The 20,256-nt window shown below is 37.7% G+C and overlaps 1 protein-coding gene across 3 annotated transcripts in view; it reads right to left on the minus strand.

The window, feature by feature from the left end:
• LOC131902653 (vomeronasal type-2 receptor 116-like) overlaps positions 1-20,256 on the minus strand; it is a 46,103-nt gene that overhangs the window by 15,594 nt on the left and 10,253 nt on the right. For 2 of the 3 annotated variants that reach the window (XM_059253665.1, XM_059253667.1), the window contains exons 2-4: positions 17,467-17,758; positions 16,390-17,187; positions 14,581-14,808 (exon numbers count right to left, since the gene is read on the minus strand). In XM_059253665.1, coding sequence (XP_059109648.1) covers positions 14,581-14,808; positions 16,390-17,187; positions 17,467-17,758 — 1,318 coding nt within the window. The remainder of the gene's footprint in view (positions 1-14,580; positions 14,809-16,389; positions 17,188-17,466; positions 17,759-20,256) is intronic. The other variant, XM_059253666.1, reaches the window with a different exon arrangement.

The raw sequence follows: 20,256 nt of genomic DNA on the forward strand, positions 1-20,256 counted from the left end.
ATAAAGACAAACACACAGAAAGTAGGTCTCTCTTGGTTGAAGAGGATTACTGAAGCAATAAGTGTAAGGCTCTTAGCTCTGATCTCTTGGGCTTTTATCTTTACATTGGCTCGGTGTTTCTTATTCAATAAGACGGTTGGTTACTTCTACATTTGGCACCCAACGTGACAAAAATCCATTAAAAAACCTCTTGGCTTGGCTTAGCAGCAGGTCCAGTTTCCCATCTGGGTGGCCCGGCACCCTAGCTCGGGCCCAGGTCGGCTTGGTTTCAGGCTAGATTGACCATAGCCTCAAGTGGTTACATGCAGCTGGAGCTACTTGCTCAAAGCCGATGCTACAAACAACTCAGGCCTGCCCTGCCAAACAGGGCCCCTGCCTGTAAAGCCAGCCACGTGGTTGGAGCTTAAGGAAACCAGAGCCCAGGCTTGACTCAGCTCAAGCGGGAACACGTGGCTGGATTTAAGATTTTAGCCAGAACTTTTGGCTACACTTTCTCTCTCTCTCTCTCTCTCTCTCTCTCTCTCTCTCTCTCTCTCTCTCTCTCTGTCTCTCTCTCTCTCTCTCTTTCTCTCTCTCTCTCTCTCACTGGAGTCACACCTCGGACACTAGGTGACTGTTTTGAAATTTCCTCAGATTTCTACTCTTCTACGCAGACTTGGTAAGTAAATTAACATATCAGATATTTTAAAGGAAACTATTTAAAAGAGAAATTTTTTTCCACATTAAAAAAATGGATTTCATGTGTACATTGGAAGAAAATTGGGGTTTGTTTGAAATTTTAGACAGTCTGACAATAGAACAACTATATGAGAAGATTAATTTTGATTGAATTATGCAGCTTATTACTTTTCTTATCCTCATTTTACTATTTAAAAAGATAGTTAATTTAAGTGCCAGGACAAAAGTTTTTAAAAAACCTGTTAAACCTGTAAAATGAATCATAGAGAAATTCAAATTCAGACAGAAGAAATTAACAGTGAAGTTGTTTCAAAATTGGATCATAAGGTTACAGAAAGAAAGCCTGTTTTCACACAGTCACCTTTAATTTGTCCAGTAACCGTACAGCAGTTGCCTAATCAAATGACTACACAAATTATTTGGGCTCCAATTGAAATGTTAGATTTATGAAGGTTTAAGGAGGCAATAGTATCTTATGGTATGCATTCCCCATAAGTAATGCAAATGTTACACTCTTGGTCAACATATAATAGGATTGTACCACAGGACTGGAGGGAGCTGGCACAGGCTGTTCTGGAACCCAGTCAAAGGCTCCAGTGACAAATGTGGTTCAAGGATGAGGCTAGCAACATAGAAAAACAATGGAGAGATAAAGGAATACAAGTCTTCCAGGATCAACTTATTGGAGAAGGCCAATATGCTTCAGTACAAAGGCAATGTTTATATGATGTCCAAACCCTAATTCTATGTCAAACAGCAGCCTTGAATGCATGGGACAGAGTTGAGGAACCAGGAAAAAAACTGAGTCATTTACAAAGGTTATTCAAGGCCCAAAAGAATCTTTCACAGATTTTTTTACAAAGACTGGCTTCAGCAGTAAAGAGAATGGTCCCGGATTCAGAAACTAGTCAGATAATAATTGAATCTTTGGCCTTTGAGAACACGAATGCAGCATGCAAAAGAATAATCAGGCCATTAAAGGCAAGATCTGCACCTTTGGAAGATTGGATTAGAGACACAGTTAATGTTGAGGCTCATGATCATGATGCTATGTGGGTAGATAAGTAATTTCAAAAGGTTTGAGGAATGTTACATGTTTTGGATGTGGAAAGCAAGGCCATTTGAAAAGGGACTGTAAACAGGTCATTCTAGAAACAATGTTTCTTCAAGGAACAATAGCAACAGAATGCCCCTTCCTTCTGGAGTATGCAGAAGGTGTGGTAAGGGAAAACACTGGACCAACGAAGGTAGATCAACAAGGGACAGACAAGGTAATCATTTGCCTCAGCTTCAGGAAACTCCCAGAGGGCCTCAGGCAGGCCCCCACGGTAAATCCAGTTCAAACCTTTCCTACAGTCATAGAGGAAATCCCTACTCAGAGCAATTAAATAACCAAATGCCTATTGGAATAAATCATGCTGGTCACGATGATAAAACAGAGAGAACAGAAAATTCAGGAGAAAACATAAAGAAAAATTTTGGGCAAACTTCTATAAATGAACAACGACCAAAATTAACAATAAAAATAAATGGTGTTTTGTTGTCTGGTCTGGTAGACACAGGTGCGGACGTTATCATAATTGCACCAGAATTTTGGCATTCAACTTGGCCTCTTCAACAGGTAAGCTTTCAACTGTTAGGAATTGGGACAGTATCTCAAGTGAAACAGAATGCAAGATGCCTCGAATATATAGGTCCAGAAGGACAGATAGGAAAATTAAAACCATATATGGCTAACATAGCTGTGAACCTGTTGCAACAATAGAATACTCAGATTAACATCCCTCCAATCTCAGAAACAAATCATAAACTAGCACATGTTTCTGAGAGAAATATCAGAAGATATTATTCTAATGAGTGGTCACCAGCCAACCATATTATACAAGAACAGGGCACAACTGATGAGCTTCCAAAGACACCAACAGCTCTACCTTTAAAATGGTTAACAGACAAGCCTGTATGGGTTCAGCAATGGCTTTTAACAACAGAGAAACTCCAGGCTTTAGAAGAGCTGGTAGAAGAACAGTTAAATGCTCAGCATATTGAAGAATCAACCAGCCCTTGGAATTCTCCTGTATTTGTTATTAAAAAGAAATCTGGTAAATGGAGAGTGGTAACAGACCTTAGAGCAATTAACAAAGTAATTCAGCCAATGGGCTCTCTACAATCAGGAATTCCTTTGCCTACTCTGTTACCAAAAGGATGGCCTCTCATAGTTACTGATTTAAAGACTGCTCCTTTTCAATACCCTTACAAGAAAAAGACAGAGAAAGTTTTGCTTTCACAGTGCCTACTTATAATAATTCTTAACCGGTTAAAAGATTTCAATGGAGGGTTCTCCCACAGGGAATGTTGAATAGCCCAACTCTATGCCAATATTTTGTACAACAGCCATTGGAAATGATACGTAAAAAATTTCCTAAATCTATAATTTACCATTATATGGATGATATTTTACTAGCTGAGTCAAGTGCAGATACTTTAGAAAGAATGTTTGAAGAAGTAAAGAAAATTTTGCCTTGCTGGGGATTACAAATTGCTCCTTAAAAGATACAAAGAAGATATTCTATTAATTATTTAGGATATAAAATAGAGCTACAAAAAATTAGACCCCAAAAGGTGCAAATTTGGAGAGATAGACTACAGACACTTAATGACTTTCAAAGATTATTTGGAGATATTTCTCATCTACGAACTATTGTTGGGGTAAAAAATGTTGAACTGCATAATTTGTTCAAAACCTTTGATGGTGACAAGGACTTAAATAGTCCAAGAGAATTATCACCTGAAGCTGAGAAAGAATTGGCCTTGGTAGAAAAGAAAGTACATGAAGGGCACGTGGATCATATTGATCCAAAGCTGGATTGCACTTTGGTTATTTTATACCTTCTAGGCATTCTCCTACAGGAATATTAATGCAGAGGGAAGATATCAAATAATCCAAATAAAAATTTAAAAACCTATGTGGAAAAAAATCTCTGAATTGATTTGGAAAGGAAAATTGAGACTTTGACAATGAGCAGAAATAGACACAGCAGAAATTGTTGTACCTTTAACTAAGGAGGACATTGAAAAATTATGGACAGAAAGTGAACCTTGGCAAGGAGCTTGCAGTAACTATTTGGGAGAAATTAACAGCAAATATCCCAAAAGCGATAGATTGGATCTTGCCTCACTGTACGGGAAAAAAACCATATCTGGAGTTTGCACATTTTATACAGATGCCAATAAACAAGGAAAGGCAGGTTGCATATCAGAAAATTTAAGTAAAGTGTGGTTCAAAGTCCTTATAATTCAGTTCAAAAATCAGAATTGTATGCTATTCTGTTGGTATTAATGGATTTTTCAGAACCTCTCAACATAGGAACTGACTCTCAGTATGCTGAAAGAGTAGTATTACATATGGAGACTGCAGAATTTATCCCCAATGCTTCAGAATTAACTTCACTATTTATTCAATTACAAGATACAATCAGGAAGAGAAGTCATTTTTTATATATAACTCACATTAGATCCCATGCTGGTCTGCCAGGCCCTCTAGCACAAAGCAATGATGAGATTGATAAATTATTGATAGGAAATTGCTGGAGGCCTCAGAATTTCATAAAAAACATCATGTCAATAGTAAAGGTTTAAAAAAGGATTTTTCCATAACCTGGGAACAAGCCAAAGAAATAGGAAAGAAATGTCCTACTTGTTCCTTCTACAATCAAACACCATTACCAGCAGGATGTAATCCAAAGGGTACTTAAAGGAATGAAATCTGGCAGATGGACGTCTTTCACTATGCAGAATTTGGAAAATTGAAATATGTACACCATACCATTGATACTTATTCAGGATTTCAATGGGCAACTGCTTTGAGTTCTGAAAAAGCTGATTCTGTAATCATTCGTTTGCTAGAAGTTATGGCAATCATGGGTATACCTACACAAATCAAAACTGATAATTCTCCATCATATATCTCTGTTAAAATTAAACAGTTTTTTGCTTATTACAATATGAAGCATATTATAGGCATACCACATAATCCTACAGGTCAAGGAGTTATAGAAAGGTCAAACAGAACTCTAAAGGATATGCTAAATAAACAGAAAGGGTTAAAAAAAACAGAAATAGACTGCATAATGCTCTGTTAACTTTGAATTTTCTTAATGCCAATGAGAAAGGAACAACAGCTGCAGAGAGACATTGGATAACAGAAAAAACTACAGAATTAAATCAGCCTATATAATTTAAGGATGTGCTGACCTCAGAATGGAAACCAGGGTATGTGTTACGTTGGGGACGAGGTTTTGCTTTTCTTTCTACAGGAGAAGATAAACTGTGGGTACCATCAAAATTGATAAAGATTCGATTTGAACAAGAGAGACCTCATAATTAGAGGAGGTGATAGTTCATCAACCAGCATGAACATCCAATTTGAACTTATACCAGTAACACATGCCTATTCATTTAATCAGATAATAACTTGCCAAAAAGGAACATCCCCAAAATTAGTCTTGGGGAAAGGTTCTTGTTTTTGTCTTTTAGGAGAATGAAGGTTGAGGAATATGAAGAACACTGGACAAATGAGACAACTGAAGAAAAGCTACATATCATCTATCCCAGGAAACAGAGTGAAATGGCGTATGGGTATATCATTTAAAAAATTTTATAAGTCTTCCTAAATGTTTGTTTCTGCTCTTCTCTAAAGAAATTTAACACTACTGGTCTTCCAATAGTCCCAATTCAATTAAAATTTAAAGCTGACTTTGGAGTTGGGGAATGACTCTCTCCTTCCTTAAAATCAAGCATGTTGTTAAAAGGAAAATGCAAACTCCCTGTATCATGCCAGAAGAAAAGAGCCATCTTCTGCTATGGGACAGAAAAAAAACAAATTAATTAAGGGACAATTCTATTACTAATCTCAACTCTTTGATTCTATTCTGATTTTGTAAACTTTTCTTAAAGTATGAATTTTATATCAAAATTTACAAGATATATATATATATTATATATATATATATATATTATATATATACATTTTAAACTTTGTTAAGATATGAGTGGTCATATAGAGTACTAATTAATTCTATAAAAAAGGTTTCAATTAGCTGCATATATATGTCATTGTGTTCGAGTCTCTTATCAGTTTTCTGCAGGAAATCACGGCCAGGCATAACATCAACTGAAGTCTCCAGGAAGAAGATGGGGCCCCACAACAACAACAATTCCACATGGACAATAATAATATCACTAAGCTGACAAACATCATCTACAGATCAGCTTTGAACTACATGGTGCTCAGAGCAATTTTGAGATGACCAGCTGTGATGATCCAGTCTCAAAGACTACTTGAATAAGGACTTGAGATAAACCCTAAACTTTGGCATTATACACAGCCTGGATAATGAAGGATATAGTTACCTTTCCTAGAATTTGACAATTAACCTAATTTTTTTTCTTTTCAGGATAAAGATACCTTCGCCCATACCCATCAGGAAGCAATTTTAAGAATATGACTCCCACATTCCCAAAGAGGTGGTGTGGGGCGGGTGGTTTTTTTGGTCTTTTTAATGAGTTTTGGGTCGGGGATAATTTTCATTGTTTAGGGTGGTTGGTGACAAGTTGTTGTCAAGTGTTAGGAAAAAGGCTAAGCAAAGGTTCTTGTTTAAAAAAAAGAGAGAAAGAAAGAAAAGAAGAAAAAGACAATTACTAGTTTTAAATACTTTACAATGGATTGTATTGTTTTATATTGTATACAAATTATATATATTGATATTGATATTGTTAGAAAATGCTATATATATATATATTTCTAATTGTACTTATACTATTCATTTAACAATGCAATTTTCTGATCCTTGAATGTTATTATTACCAACTATTAGGATATAAAGAAATTAAAGTTAGTAGTTAGACATTATAATAGAACTTGTAGTTATATTAGATATGTTTTCAAAATTGAGCAGATATATTTTAGACAGGTCATCTTCAAATCCTTCAGAGATCTACAGAATATGGCATTTAAAATGTTTTAATAACTTAGAAAATTTTTCTTTTTTGAGACATGTCAGCTCCTGGCACTACCAATCTACTTCAGAGAAAATATGGGCATTGAAGAAACTGCATATGGAGTTAACTTTCATTGTGGCAAAAGTTAGCCACTGGACAACAAAGTATCCTCGAGTCAACAGGACCAAATGGACAGACAGGACATGAAACAAAGGACTACTGATTCTTGCCAAAACAAGTGAGGTTATGGCTTTATCAAAAGGCATCTTCTGAGGCCAGGACAATATGGCACCATCCCTGAAGTGGCCTTCACAATTCGGAAAAGGTACAGTGCCCTTTTCTTCAAAAGCAGCTGAACAGGCAGTGGGCCGATGACTTCTGATGTGCTATGGAACAGCAGCTGAAACAGTTATTCTTGAAGAGTAACTAAGCTCATGCCTCTCAATAGTAGACTGGCATTAGATAGAGGAATGTGGAGAAGAACGGGATGCTGAGATGAAGCCATATATACACAGCCAAGAAGAATGGACAGCTGAATTAAAAAACCATCAACAATTTCCAGAATTTAAAATCCTGAATCATGACATGACACTAGTGGAATTCAGGTGTTTCTGGTACATGGACTGCTCTCATCCAATGTGAGGTTGAACTGTTGACCTTGTGTACATCCTACTTCACAAATGAGTCTGTCAGATATGCTAAGCCTGTAGGCTGAAGATGATGCCCCAGCACTGCGGAGAACCTGAGGTGACTGTCCAGGCAGCTGGCTGTTTCTGTCAACTCACAAATTTTTTGGAAGTTGCTTGCATGCACTTCCTGTTTTTATTTTTGTTAGCTAATATTATTTCCTTCTTGGGTCTCTGAGGGAGTTGAAGATTAGTTAGTTATAGTTGAAGGTTAGTTAGTTATAGTTGAAGATTAATTAGGATAGAAAGTGAATTAGACACATTTTGGACTTACCAAAATAGGATAGATAATGAAATTATTTTCTCTGAATTTGTCCAATACAAATGGACTAGACATTGTTTAGGTACTTATTAATTGTATATATTGTATATAGTTATTGTACTTTTGTATGTAGTTTTTCTTATATTAGTTATAACCTTTTTCCTTTTCCTTTTTATTAAAATAGAAAAGGGGAAATATGGTGATATTTTATTTGTACTGTGATTTTATTTGTATGTTAATAAATAAAGTTGCCTGGGGGTCAGAGCTAATAGCACGCCTTTAATCCTTGGTAGGCAGAGCTAGGTAGATCTCTGTGTGGTCAAGGATACAGCCAGCATTGGAGACATTCGACTTTAATCTCAATACCAACCATAGAAGACCTGGAGGTCTGAACAGACAGGCACTGATGATGCGGTCATGTGGTTGGGTTTACAATCAATGAGAAGGCAGAACAGAAGGCCTATAAAAAGACAAACACACAGGAAGTAGGTCTCTCTTGGCTTAAGAGGATCACTGAAGCAGGAAGGGTAAGTTTCTTAGCTCTGACCTCTTGGGCTTTTATCTTTACATTGGCTCTGTATTTCTTATTCAATAAGATGGTTGGTTACTTCTACAGGAGGGTCTCCATATGTAACCCTACCTCATTTGGTCTTGCTATCCATGCCAGAATGGCCAAAAACTGGGAAGGTTGTACCTGCCTCTCCTTCTGAGAGTTTTGATTAAAGATATGTACCACCAAGAATAACTGGCCTCCCTGAAGATTTTAATGGAAATTCTTTTAGTTTCTCTCCCTGTAGTACAATGTTGTCAATAGGATTGCCATAGAAAATAATTTCAATGTGATCACACTGGAATAATAAAAAGAAAACCTTATTAATGAAGATATCTTCCTTCTATTTTGTCAGGTTTTTGTTTCACTTAAATATTAAATCTGAATTGATGCTGGACCTTGGTAAGAGCCCTATCTGCACATATTTGGATAATCATATAGTCCTATGCTTTAGTCTATTTTTGTGCAGCATTTACTTAGCAGATAGATCTGCATATGTTGAACCACTGTGTATTCCTGGAATGAAGTCATGTTTGTCACAGGGACAGATCTTTCTGGTGTGTTGTTTAGTTACATTAGTCAGTGTTTAGTTGAGAATTTTTTCCATCCATGTCCACCAAAGAGTTTAGTCGCTCATTTTCTTTACTATGTTCCATTTCCTCAAAATTATTTCCCTCCATATTTACAGAAGGGTTCTCTCCATGTTTGTAAGTGAGCTTTGTTTTTGGAAGCAAAAATAAATGTTGGTTTTTACAAAACAATGTTGTCATTTGTGCATTATGGATAGAGAATGTGAAGATTAACATTGAATTGTTATTGAGAATTATCTGCTAATTATTGACCATTTTGTTGTTGCAATATTTGATATAGTTTGATAACAGTTGTTTTTCTGTCTGGTGTTCTAATGTTGTCTTTGTCTTCCATGACCACTTGTATTTATCTTACTTTTCCATGTTTATGAGTTTTTCATGTGGCTTCCTTAGAAATGTTGTCATTGTTACGAATTCTTATAACTTACATATATCACTAAACATTGTTCTGTCTCTGTATTAGTTAGGGTTCTCTACAGTAATAGAAATTATAAAATGAATCTTTCTATGTCTTTTTGTCTCTCTTACTATGTTCTTCTGATTCTCTCTTTTCATGTGTGTATATATATATATATATATATATATATATATATATATATATATATAGAAAATGAATTAGGAAGTCTTTTAGGAAGTGGTCTAGTTAATCTAACAATTGATGAGTATAAATAGCAAAAACAGGGAAGGAGAAACTTCTTATTCCTTGATACTGAAAGTCTCAGTTGATCTTTATTAAACACTTAAGTCCCATAGATTTAGCTTCTAATGCCAGTGAAGAAATGAACTCACTAGCAAGGTGAGAGCAAACAGTCAAATAGCACACGTTTCCTTTTCAGTGTCCTTATGTAGGCTTCCAGAAGAGGGTGTAGCCCAGACTAGAGGTGAATTTTCAAGATTAAATGATGTAATTTAAAGTTGTGTCTTCTCAACTTAAGATCCAGTTAAAAATATGTCTTTCCTCACCTTAATAGATATCAATTATTTTTGGTTGTGAGCCTAGCCTTTAACGGTTGAGCCATCTCTCCAGCCCTGACATTAATCCGCTCACCTATGAACATATAATTTTTGACAAAGAAGCCAAAAATGTACAATGGAAAACAGAAAGCATCTTCACCAAATGATTGCTGGCATAACTGGATATCAACATGTAGAAAGACTGCAAATAGATCCATATCTAATCACCGTGCACCAAAACTAATCCAAGTGTTAGACCCTCTAACATAAGGACTTACTCTAACCTGCTAGGTACTCTGAACTGCATTGGCAGAGAAGTAGACTTCCTGAAATGCATAGACACCAGCAGCACAGACACTGAGACACAGACTCTGAGAGGAACAATCAATCAATAGGGCCTCTTGAAACTGAGATGCTTTTGTAGAGCAAAGGATACGGTCAACAAGGCAAAGCAACAGCCTACAGAATGGGACAAGGACTTCACCAACCCCACAACTGACAGAGGACTGATATTCAAAATATATAAGGAACTCAAGAAATTAGACATCAAAATGCCCAACAGTCCAATTAAGAAATGGGCTGTAGAAATAAACAGAGAATTCTCAACAGAGGAAACTCAAATGGCTGAAAGACATTTAAGGAATTGCTCAACATCCCTAATCATCAGGGAAATGCAAACCAAAATGACTCTGAGATACCACCTTATGCCTGTCAGAATGGCTAAGATCAAAAACACTGAAGACACCTTATGCTGGAGAGGATGTGGAGCTAGGGGAACTCTCCTCCACTGCTGGTGGGAATGCAAGCTTGTACAACCACTTTGGAAATCAATATGGTGCTTTCTTAGAAAATTGGGAATCAACCTCCCCCAATATCCAGCTATACCACACTTGGGTATATACCCAAGGAATGCCCAATCATACCACAAGAGCACTTGTTCAGCTATGTTCATATCAGCATTGTTTGTAATAGCCAAAACCTGGAAACAACCTAGATGCCCTTCAGCTGAAGAATGGATTAAAAAAATGTGGTATATATGCACAATGGAATACTACTCAGCAGAGAAAAACAATGACATCATGAGGTTTGCACGCAAATGGATAGATCTAGAAAAAAATCATCCTGAGTGAGGTAACCCAGACTCAGAAAGATAAACATGGTATGTGCTCACTCATAGGAGGATACTAGATGTGAAACAAGGATGACTGGACTGCTACTCACATCACCAGGGAGGCTACCTGGGAAAAAGGACCCCAAAAAAGACACAAGGATCACCCAATTATGTAGAAATGGATGAGATCTACATGAACAGCTTGGACATGAGTGGGGGTAATGAAGAGCGAGGGTGGAGGAAAAGAGAGCTTGGGGGAGTGGGAGATCCCAGCTGGATCAACAACAGAGAGGGAGAACAGGAAATAGGAGGCCATAGTAAACGAAGACCACATGAGAATAGGAAGAAGCAAAGTACTAGAGAGGCCCACAGAGATCCACAAAGATACCCCCACAATAGACTGCTGGCAATGGTCGAGAGACAGGCCGAACTGACCTACTCTGGTGATGGGATGGCCAAACATCCTAATTGTCATGCTAGAAACCCCATCCAATGACTGAGGGAACTGGATGCAGAGATCCATGGCTAGGCCCCAGGTGGAGCTCTGGGAGTCCAATTAATGAGAAAGAGGAGGGTTTAATGAGCAAGAATTGTTGAGATCAAGGTTGGATAAAGCACAGGGACAAATAGCCAAACAAATGGAAACACATGAACTATGAACCAATGGCTGAGGGGCCCCCAACTGGATCAAGCCCTCTGAATGGCTGAGATAGTTGATTGGCTTGATCTGTTTGGGAGGCATCCAGGCAGTGGGACCAGGTTCTATGCTCATTGCATGAGTTGGCTTTCTGAAACCTGGGGCTTATACAGGGTTGCTTGGCTCGGCCTGGGAGGAGAGGACTGGACCTGCCTGGACTGAGTCTACAAGATTGATCTCAGTCCTCCGGAGAGGCTTTGCCCTGGAGGAGGTGGGTATGGGGGGTGGGCTGGGGGGGAAGTAGAGGGTTGCAGGAGGGGGAAGAACAAAGGAATCCATGGCTGATATATAGAACTGAATTGTATTGTAAAATAAAATTTAAAAAAAATACATAAATTATAGGTATGACTTCCTTTTCTTTCTTTCCTTTTCTTGGTTTTGTTTCACAGACATGACAACTCTTTGTAGCCTTGGCTGTCCTGGAACTCGATTTGTAGAAGGGCCTGGCCTAGAACTCAAAGATGCACCTTCTTCTGCCTTCTGAGCACTGAGATTAAAGGCATGTACCACCATCACTCGATATAAGGCATGTCTTCCTATCTTAAAGATCTGGATATTTTTCAAAAGTGTAATTTCCTACTTGAAATTAAGTAATAAAAAAACCTCTCAAGTATGCCTTCCATTTTTGAGGTTTAATAAATTCAAGATGAGCCAGTTGGCAGTGGCACACACCTTTCATGCCAGCACTAGGGCGGCAGAGCCAGGCAGAAATCTGTGAGTTAGAGGCTAGCCTGGACTACAGAGCAAGATGCAGGACAAAAATCATAACTACACAGAGAAACCCTGTCTCAAAAAATCCCAATAATAGTAAATTCCAGATGTAGTCAAGTTTATACCCATGAGGAGCCTCCTTTGATTGTAAAGGATAACTTTGTTGAATATATTAAGAGGGTTTGGCAGCTATATCTCTACCTACTTGAGTTGCATCCTTCATACTCTCCCTTTTTAACAGAGTTCATGAAGGAATCTGCTGTTATCTAGAAGGGACCTTTCTAAGAAATGGGTTTCTCTCTCTGCAGCCTTCAGTTTTCTTTCCCTATCTTTATAATTCAAACTTTAAGTAAAATATGTCACGGGGAGGTTTCTATCTGACATGTGTTTAGAATTTAAATGCCTCCTGTCTCTAGATGTCCACATGTCTCCCTATATTGTGGAAAATTCCCATTGTATTTTACTGGATATGCTGTAGATGTCTTGGTAATTCCTTCTTCTCTTCTGCTCATTGTTTGTAAATTTGATCCTTTAATCCTATCCCCCTGGTCGCATATATCTTTCACTTGTCCTTATTTTTACCTTTGTCACATTATCAGTGTTCTAATTCTTTTGCCTTTTTTTCAAGTATGCCATATTATCTTGAACTTGAAATATTTTGTTAGTGAGAATTTTTACTAGAATTTTTTTGATTTATTTTCAAACATATTTTAGTTTGAATTTTTTCATCATTTTATACCTTTTCAAATGTGTTAGTCACATGCTCACTCATTTCCTTATTTTATGCAAGTTTTTGTGATCTCATTGCATTCTGCTGGAGGTGATTTGTGTCCTGCTTGATATTCTGGAATACTGTTATAATCATTCTTTGGATTCTTTTTTTAGTATGTCTTTGAACATATTCACATTTAAGCCTATGAGTCTGACATTTGGATTTGTATTGATTTGATTTCTTTATATTTTTGTTCCTTTTTTCTGCATTGAAAATTTAATATCTGGAAGTAGAGCACTGCTTGCGTTGTTCCTAATCTTCTATATGCCTCCAGTGGATGTTTTTTTGTAATGCTCAAGTGAGCTTGGTTAGAGCACACTTGACATTTCATTGCTGCTCTCTGAATGGATAGAAAGTGCAGTTTCTATACCTTCAGCTCATATGTCCTCTTCCCTGATAGTATCTTTCTTTGTTAATCTGAAAAAAAGAATATTTTGTAGATTTTATACTATCTGGTCTCTATGAGATACAACTTTATTTCAAACTTGAGGACTTTTCTGAAGTTTATTCCTTTAAATTTCATGCTACTTTATAGTCAGGAATTTGGAACTGAATACCATGAAACTACCCACATCAGAATTCATACCTATAACATACCTTAGACTTATAGTAGAATAAATCATTTATAAATTTTAAGAAGTCATTTATTTTTCTTCTACTACCTCCTCCCCACACACATAAGAAAATTAGATACACTCTTGTTTAGATGAACTGCGAAAGAATTAGTGGGATCAAGAAATATTCTTCTAATGAGTAATTTCTTTTACACAGGACATGCTTCATGGCTGGAGAATTAGCTCAGTTATCTATAACAATTCCTGATCAGATAAAAGGCCCAAGTTTGATTTTTAGTACCCACTGTGTGGCCCTGAACTATTTCCAATTCCCAGGGATCCAAATCATTGTTTTGACATTTATATGCACCAGGCATACCAGTGTTGCAGAGGGATACATGCAGACAAGACATCCATAGATATTTAATAGGAAAAAGAAGGAAAAAAAGAAAGAACAAAGTTATCATTTATAGGGTATTTAAATGGGTTATGAAAATATTATCTTAATGTGTGGTTAGAGATGTTGACCATTTAGGAACCTGTTGGTAAAAAGTCTCAAGGCAAATTATATAATAATAATTAATGGTTTGCAAATGTTTACTTTAATCCTCCTCACATTTAGCCTCAGTATTTCAGCATCTATGTCAAATTTTCAGCAGAAAAAAAGGAGAAGCATTGTGTAATAATCAGAATGGCATCAAGAGGATATTGCTCACTTTACTGGAAATAATATAATACAGTGGTAACAATCAATTTTCTTTTTATATTAAATACCAGAAACATTTTCTGCAAGGAGAAAAATTCACTGTATGGGTAGCATGCATGTCTGAGACCTTCAAAGAATTAATAAAATGTCACATCAAAAACTGAAAAGAAAAAAACATGAAGAGGGAGGCTAGAAAGAGCTTCCTATTGTGGCAGTCTGTTTCATTTCACTAGTTACAAGGCAGGAGATATGGACCCACATGACTGTGTTACCACTGTGTATCAGAAATGATTACAGTTAGGTCAGACCCACCTGTCTACTTCCTGTGGCCCACTCTAATACGTCTTCATATAAATGGAGCTGTTGACCATGTGGAAAATGTGGACTAAATTCTCCTATTTTCACCTTAAGTCCCAATCCTTTTGGGAAATTCCAAACCAGGAAAATGTCATACTCTGCCTGTAGATTTTCTCTCTGGTTCATATTCACTTTTTCTCCAACAGGGTTAGTGAAGTGAGTCTTCCTCAGAAAGGAGTGCAGCTGAAAGAGAGGCAGCATTCTACAGTGAATGTGCCTGTTCTTGAAGTTAGAAAATATACTGATTTCTTTTTAAAAGCAATGTTATTGAAGGTGCCCAGAGGATAAATGTAATAAAAGTAAGTGGATAAATAAAAGTATCATAACCTTCCTAGAATTTAAATTCTTTCAGAGGAAACTACCAAAAAGAAACACAGACATACATATAGATATCAAACATTGATATGAAAAATGCACACACAAAGAGTGAGAGAGAGACACATGGACAAAGAGAGAGACTCACATCCATAGAGACATGCATACATCACACAGCTACATACAATATACACATACATATATATGCGTGCCAGACACACACATGAAAATACAGTCATAATCAGGCACATGAATCCAAATAGACACACAGAAACAGAAACCTGCCAATCACACAGGCTCACACACAAATGCACACTTTTATAGAAAAATACACACAAGGAGACATACACAGATTGAAACACCCATAGAGAGAGACATTCTCATAGACAAATTTATCCTCACATCCAAAGACAAATTGACAGACAAAGAGACAGACAGACACAAAGAAACACAGATACACATTTGTGCAAGCAATATGCAAAATAGACAAATAGTCGCATGCAAGAACATATAATGTAAAACACACACACACAGGAAGTTATACATAGATACAAACTCCCATACATAAAGACACTGACATGAGACAAAATTATGCTCAGTTCCATAGACAGATAGATATGCAGATAGACAGATAGATACGCAGATATATGTGTAAGAAACACATATATACACAGCAACACAGATATACATAGATATAGAAAGACAGTGACGTGAGACAAAATTATGCTCAGTTCCACAGACAGATAGATATGCAGATATATGTGCAAGAAACACATATATACACAGCAACACAGATATACACATAGATACAGAAAGACACCGACATGAGACAAAATTATGCTCAGTTCCGCAGACAGATAGATATGCAGATATATGTGCAAGAAACACATATATACATAGCAACACAGATATACACATAGATACAGAAACATACTCCCATCCACAATGAGAACAATCCATTCACACACATGTATACAAATGTATGTTCTGAAATGAATTATAGCACTGTTTCCTGTGAAATTACTCTCAAAGTGCCAAAGACATTCCCCAGAGCCTACAGTGGGGCAGAATCTATTGAGAACACTTGTAAAAACCATCTGATACACTGATTACCACATATTTCACAATTGATGAAGTAGGACTCTTCTTCTCATGGAGAGGATTAATGAGGAAGGACTGTTAGGTTTCCAGTGATAGAGCAGGGGCGATGGTATTTATATACTCTGTAAGATAATCACTGATATTCCTTGAAAAACTGTTTTGTACTCCATTGTTTTGCATTAAGATTTATACCAACTTATAGATTACATCCTTACCAAGAAAATATTTCAGAAGTATTTCTATTTTATTAAATATTTATAATATTTATAAAGTAAATCAGGGCATCTGACAGACTGTAAGGCGATGGTATTGATGACACAACATTTCATCCAATAGAAGACACACTACCTTCAAGCAGTTAGCATAGTGTCCTTTCCCATCATCCACTTGTTGAAGAAGCATCTCATGAACAGCGTGGGCCACAGTATATACAGCATTATATATGTCATAACTGTCATCACTAAGAGCCATGTCAAAAGTATGTTCCATTAGCCATTGCAATGAGGCATTGGATGAACAATTCTTCAGTGTCTCACACTTAGAAGCTGAGACCTCACAGTTAAAGTTCATCCATCCCAGCCTTGTGAGGTATTCATCTGAGCATTTCAGAGGGTTCAGTGTCTGGACAAAAGTTTTAAAACCAGAAATCTCAGAATGGTGGTGTGCAAAAGCTAGTGTCCCATGGGATGAGTCAAGGGTGAAGTCTTTCTTACTTGTAGTGACATCCCACTGTGAGGTGGTCATCCATATTCTCTGTATACCTAGAGATTCCCACATTCTAAAGGACACAGCTAGAGTACTGTCTGTGTCACCATAAATGATAACAACATTTGTGGATGATGTCATGACTTGGTTATAATATACTTCAGCTCTTGACATGTATAAATCCATCTTGACTGGGATCATGCTCACAAAGGCAAAGCAGACTATATTTTTTTCCATCTCTCTTCTCAAATGTGATAGAAATTGGGTACCCTGATCTTTGTCTAAGATGGCCAGTCCTATCCAGTTCCAATTGAAGTGAAGCATCAAAGAAACCATGGCCAGGGGTAGGGCTGTGTCCTTGGGGGCCATCTGATACAGATAGGGAAATTTTTCATGATCACTCAGGATGGTATGGAAAGGTCCATAGGTAAGCTGGAGGACCTGGGACACAGTGGGAAGCATGAGGTAGCATGTACTCCTAAGAACTTGTAAACAAACTTTCCACAAAGAGTTCCATAAAATCCTCTTACCTGTTACTTCTTTCCTCATCTCAATTTCAAAAAAGGAAATGAGGCCCCATCGAGTCTCTGAAAAGCACCCTTGAGCCACGTTGTCTGACATAAGTGTGAGGCTAGTATCCTCCTCACACTCTTCTTAGCATCTGGGAGTGGCACCAACAGAGTCACGATTTCTGACAAACCCACACCACAAATGTCTCACCTGTTGAGATCTGTAGGGGTCGAGGCATTTCCCAATAATCGCCGATGCTTCCCAGATTGGTCCTGTCAGCATCACTATACACGCAGTCCTTTCATTACAATTATAATTAGGGGGAAGTTCTTCCTTTTCTTCAGATAAAGGCATGAGACTGTATAATTCTGACACAGTCTTACAACCACTTTCAGAGAATTCAAATACGAATGACATATTTGGCAAAAGATCAGGGTTCCTATTGACTTCATCCAGGGAAAAGGCCAAGGCCAATGGAAAGTGTTTGTTTTCAGTTGGTGTTCTGTAAAAGGGTATGGTGTTTATTACAGACAGAGATTTACAGATAATCCTTTGTAGTCAATAGAAGGACCAACCTGAACTGGATGGTATTCCCAACCACCCCTTAATAATACTGAAACAACTGTCCTGTGCTTTGAGGATTGCTGTGGGATGTTCTGTATGGCAAATGTGTTGCTCTGATTGGTCAATAAATAAAACATTGATTGGCCAGTGGCTAGGGAGGAAGTATAGGTGGGACTAACAGAGAGGAGAAAAGAAAGAACAGGAAGGCAGAAGGAGACACTGCCAGCCGCCACGATGACAAAGAACATGTGAAGATGCCGGTAAGCCAAGAGCCACGTGGCAAGGTATAGATTTATAGAAATGGATTAATTTAAGCTGTAAGAACAGTTAGGAAGAAGCCTGCCACGGCCATACAGTTTGTAAGCAATATAAGTCTCTGTGTTTACTTGGTTGGGTCTGACAGCTGTGGGACTGGCGGGTGACAAAGATTTGTCCTGACTGTGGGCCAGGCAGGAAATCTCTAGCTACAGAGGATGGAATGACATAAGAAGCTGGAAGCTTACAAAAGCTTTCAAATTCATGAGTGTGCATCTCCCATAAATAGCATGAGCCATTGGCATCTTCCACAAGAGTAGTGTCCATTTCTGCTTTGGGAGTGCTTACTTAGCAGATAAAGAAAAAGACTCAGGCTTAATCAAACAGCAATCCTGATCATGTCTTCATTTTGGAATTATCAAGCAATATGAAAAACACATGTAATGTGTGAATCCATGAGACTATGATATTTTCTTATGAGAGTCACTAAATTGGCTAAGGCAGTCAAATAATGTCTTATGAACACATACAAACAGATGGGTCATATTTTCACATCCATTCTGTTATTTTGAGTATCTTTTTAAGGGATTTGAGGCCATACCTTTTGAGAGATATGAATAAGCAGTGAGTGTTGATTCCTGTTATTGTGATTTTGTCATTGTAGTTTTTGGAAGCTGTGTGTTGCCTGGTAGAAAAAATTTTGACATCCTGATAGAATTGTCCAGTGAGGTTCCCATGTAAAATATATTTTTAGATATTGGGAGCTGAAACTGATTAATGAAGATGGGACATTAGGGGGATCTGAAGAGATCCCTTGAAGCGAAGAAATCAGGTTTTACAATCAGTATTTCTTTGTCCCATAGGAATGCATTATAGAGTAAGGAAAGTGCAGCTTAGAATGTCTGTTATAAAACTGAGTTTGGTAATGGATAATTTGAATGGGAAGAATGGAAGGAGAAGTAAATATCTATGGATAGCCAGTAAGCTTCTCTGGCCACAGTGTCCTGAGGGTTTCCTAGGTTTAGTTGTTCAGGTTGCATGACCAGAATAAACCATAGAGTATAGAAAAGGAGGTTTGGTTGGGAAGATCTTTGTGAACCACTGGAGTTGTTGATGTGGCTAGCAGAAGAGGATATTCAGCTACAGAGCTGGGCACATGACATGGCGTTGCATTTTTTGAGGAGCTGAAGGAAAGGTGAACATTTACAGTTACCTTTTCTGTTTCCTTGGCTGGAGTGGGCTGTGAGTATCCAGGGAATGTCTCCTGGAATTTGGATCTGTGTTAATGCAATGAGTGATAGTAGGGAAGTTATAATTAGATGATTTCTGTTTTCCACTGGCAATAGGGCCAAAGGTAGGGAATTGAGTGCACAGCAAGTAGGGTGCTGGTGAGCTGGGTAAGGAATTGTGAGATTGGATTTGGTGGAAGAGAAGGAAGGTAAAGACCCACATTTTGTCAAATAGCATGCAAGGTTTGATGGAACACATGGTGTAAAATACACTTGATGTGTGTTTATAACAGAGGTTGCAACACAGGCCCATAAAGCAGCTTGGGAAGCACTATAAGGTGCATCTGAGTACCTTTACTTTTAAATAATTTGTACTTAATTTTTTTCTAATTGACTGTTTACAAAGCTTTGTTGTTGCCACATGTGTTTTGAACATTGTGTGTACATTTCCTGGGCAGATGAACATATGACTATTCACCACAGATAAAGCACCAGTGACAGAACAAGTCAATGATTCAACACAACCCTACACTTGTCAATCAAGTCTCTAACCTTTAACATGCCTGCCAACAAAAATCTATGTAGGCCATTTGCATGGTGAACCCCCCAAGTTCTTTCATTCTCTTGATGACAGCCTACCCTATACCAACTTTTCTATTTTTCCCCTTTCAACGATATCACAGGTCCACTGATGTCAGATTCTCCCAGCTCTACCAGAGACCACAGTGGCCCCCAGAATTTCAGATAGGCCATCCTTGAATCTCCCCCACTGTCCTTGTCCACAAAATGCTATTGCCCATCCCCAACACTGCAGACCACAGTGCTTCAGACCAATAACACTGTAGGTGATTACCTACTCAACCAGAGAACATGCATGATTGTAAAAAGTCCACGTTTTTGGCCATCCTCTTTACTATCTCCCATTTTGATGCCCCCACCCATATCATATCCA

Source organism: Peromyscus eremicus, chromosome 1 (genome assembly GCF_949786415.1).
Source record: "Peromyscus eremicus chromosome 1, PerEre_H2_v1, whole genome shotgun sequence".
Classification (NCBI taxonomy): Eukaryota; Metazoa; Chordata; class Mammalia; order Rodentia; family Cricetidae; genus Peromyscus; species Peromyscus eremicus.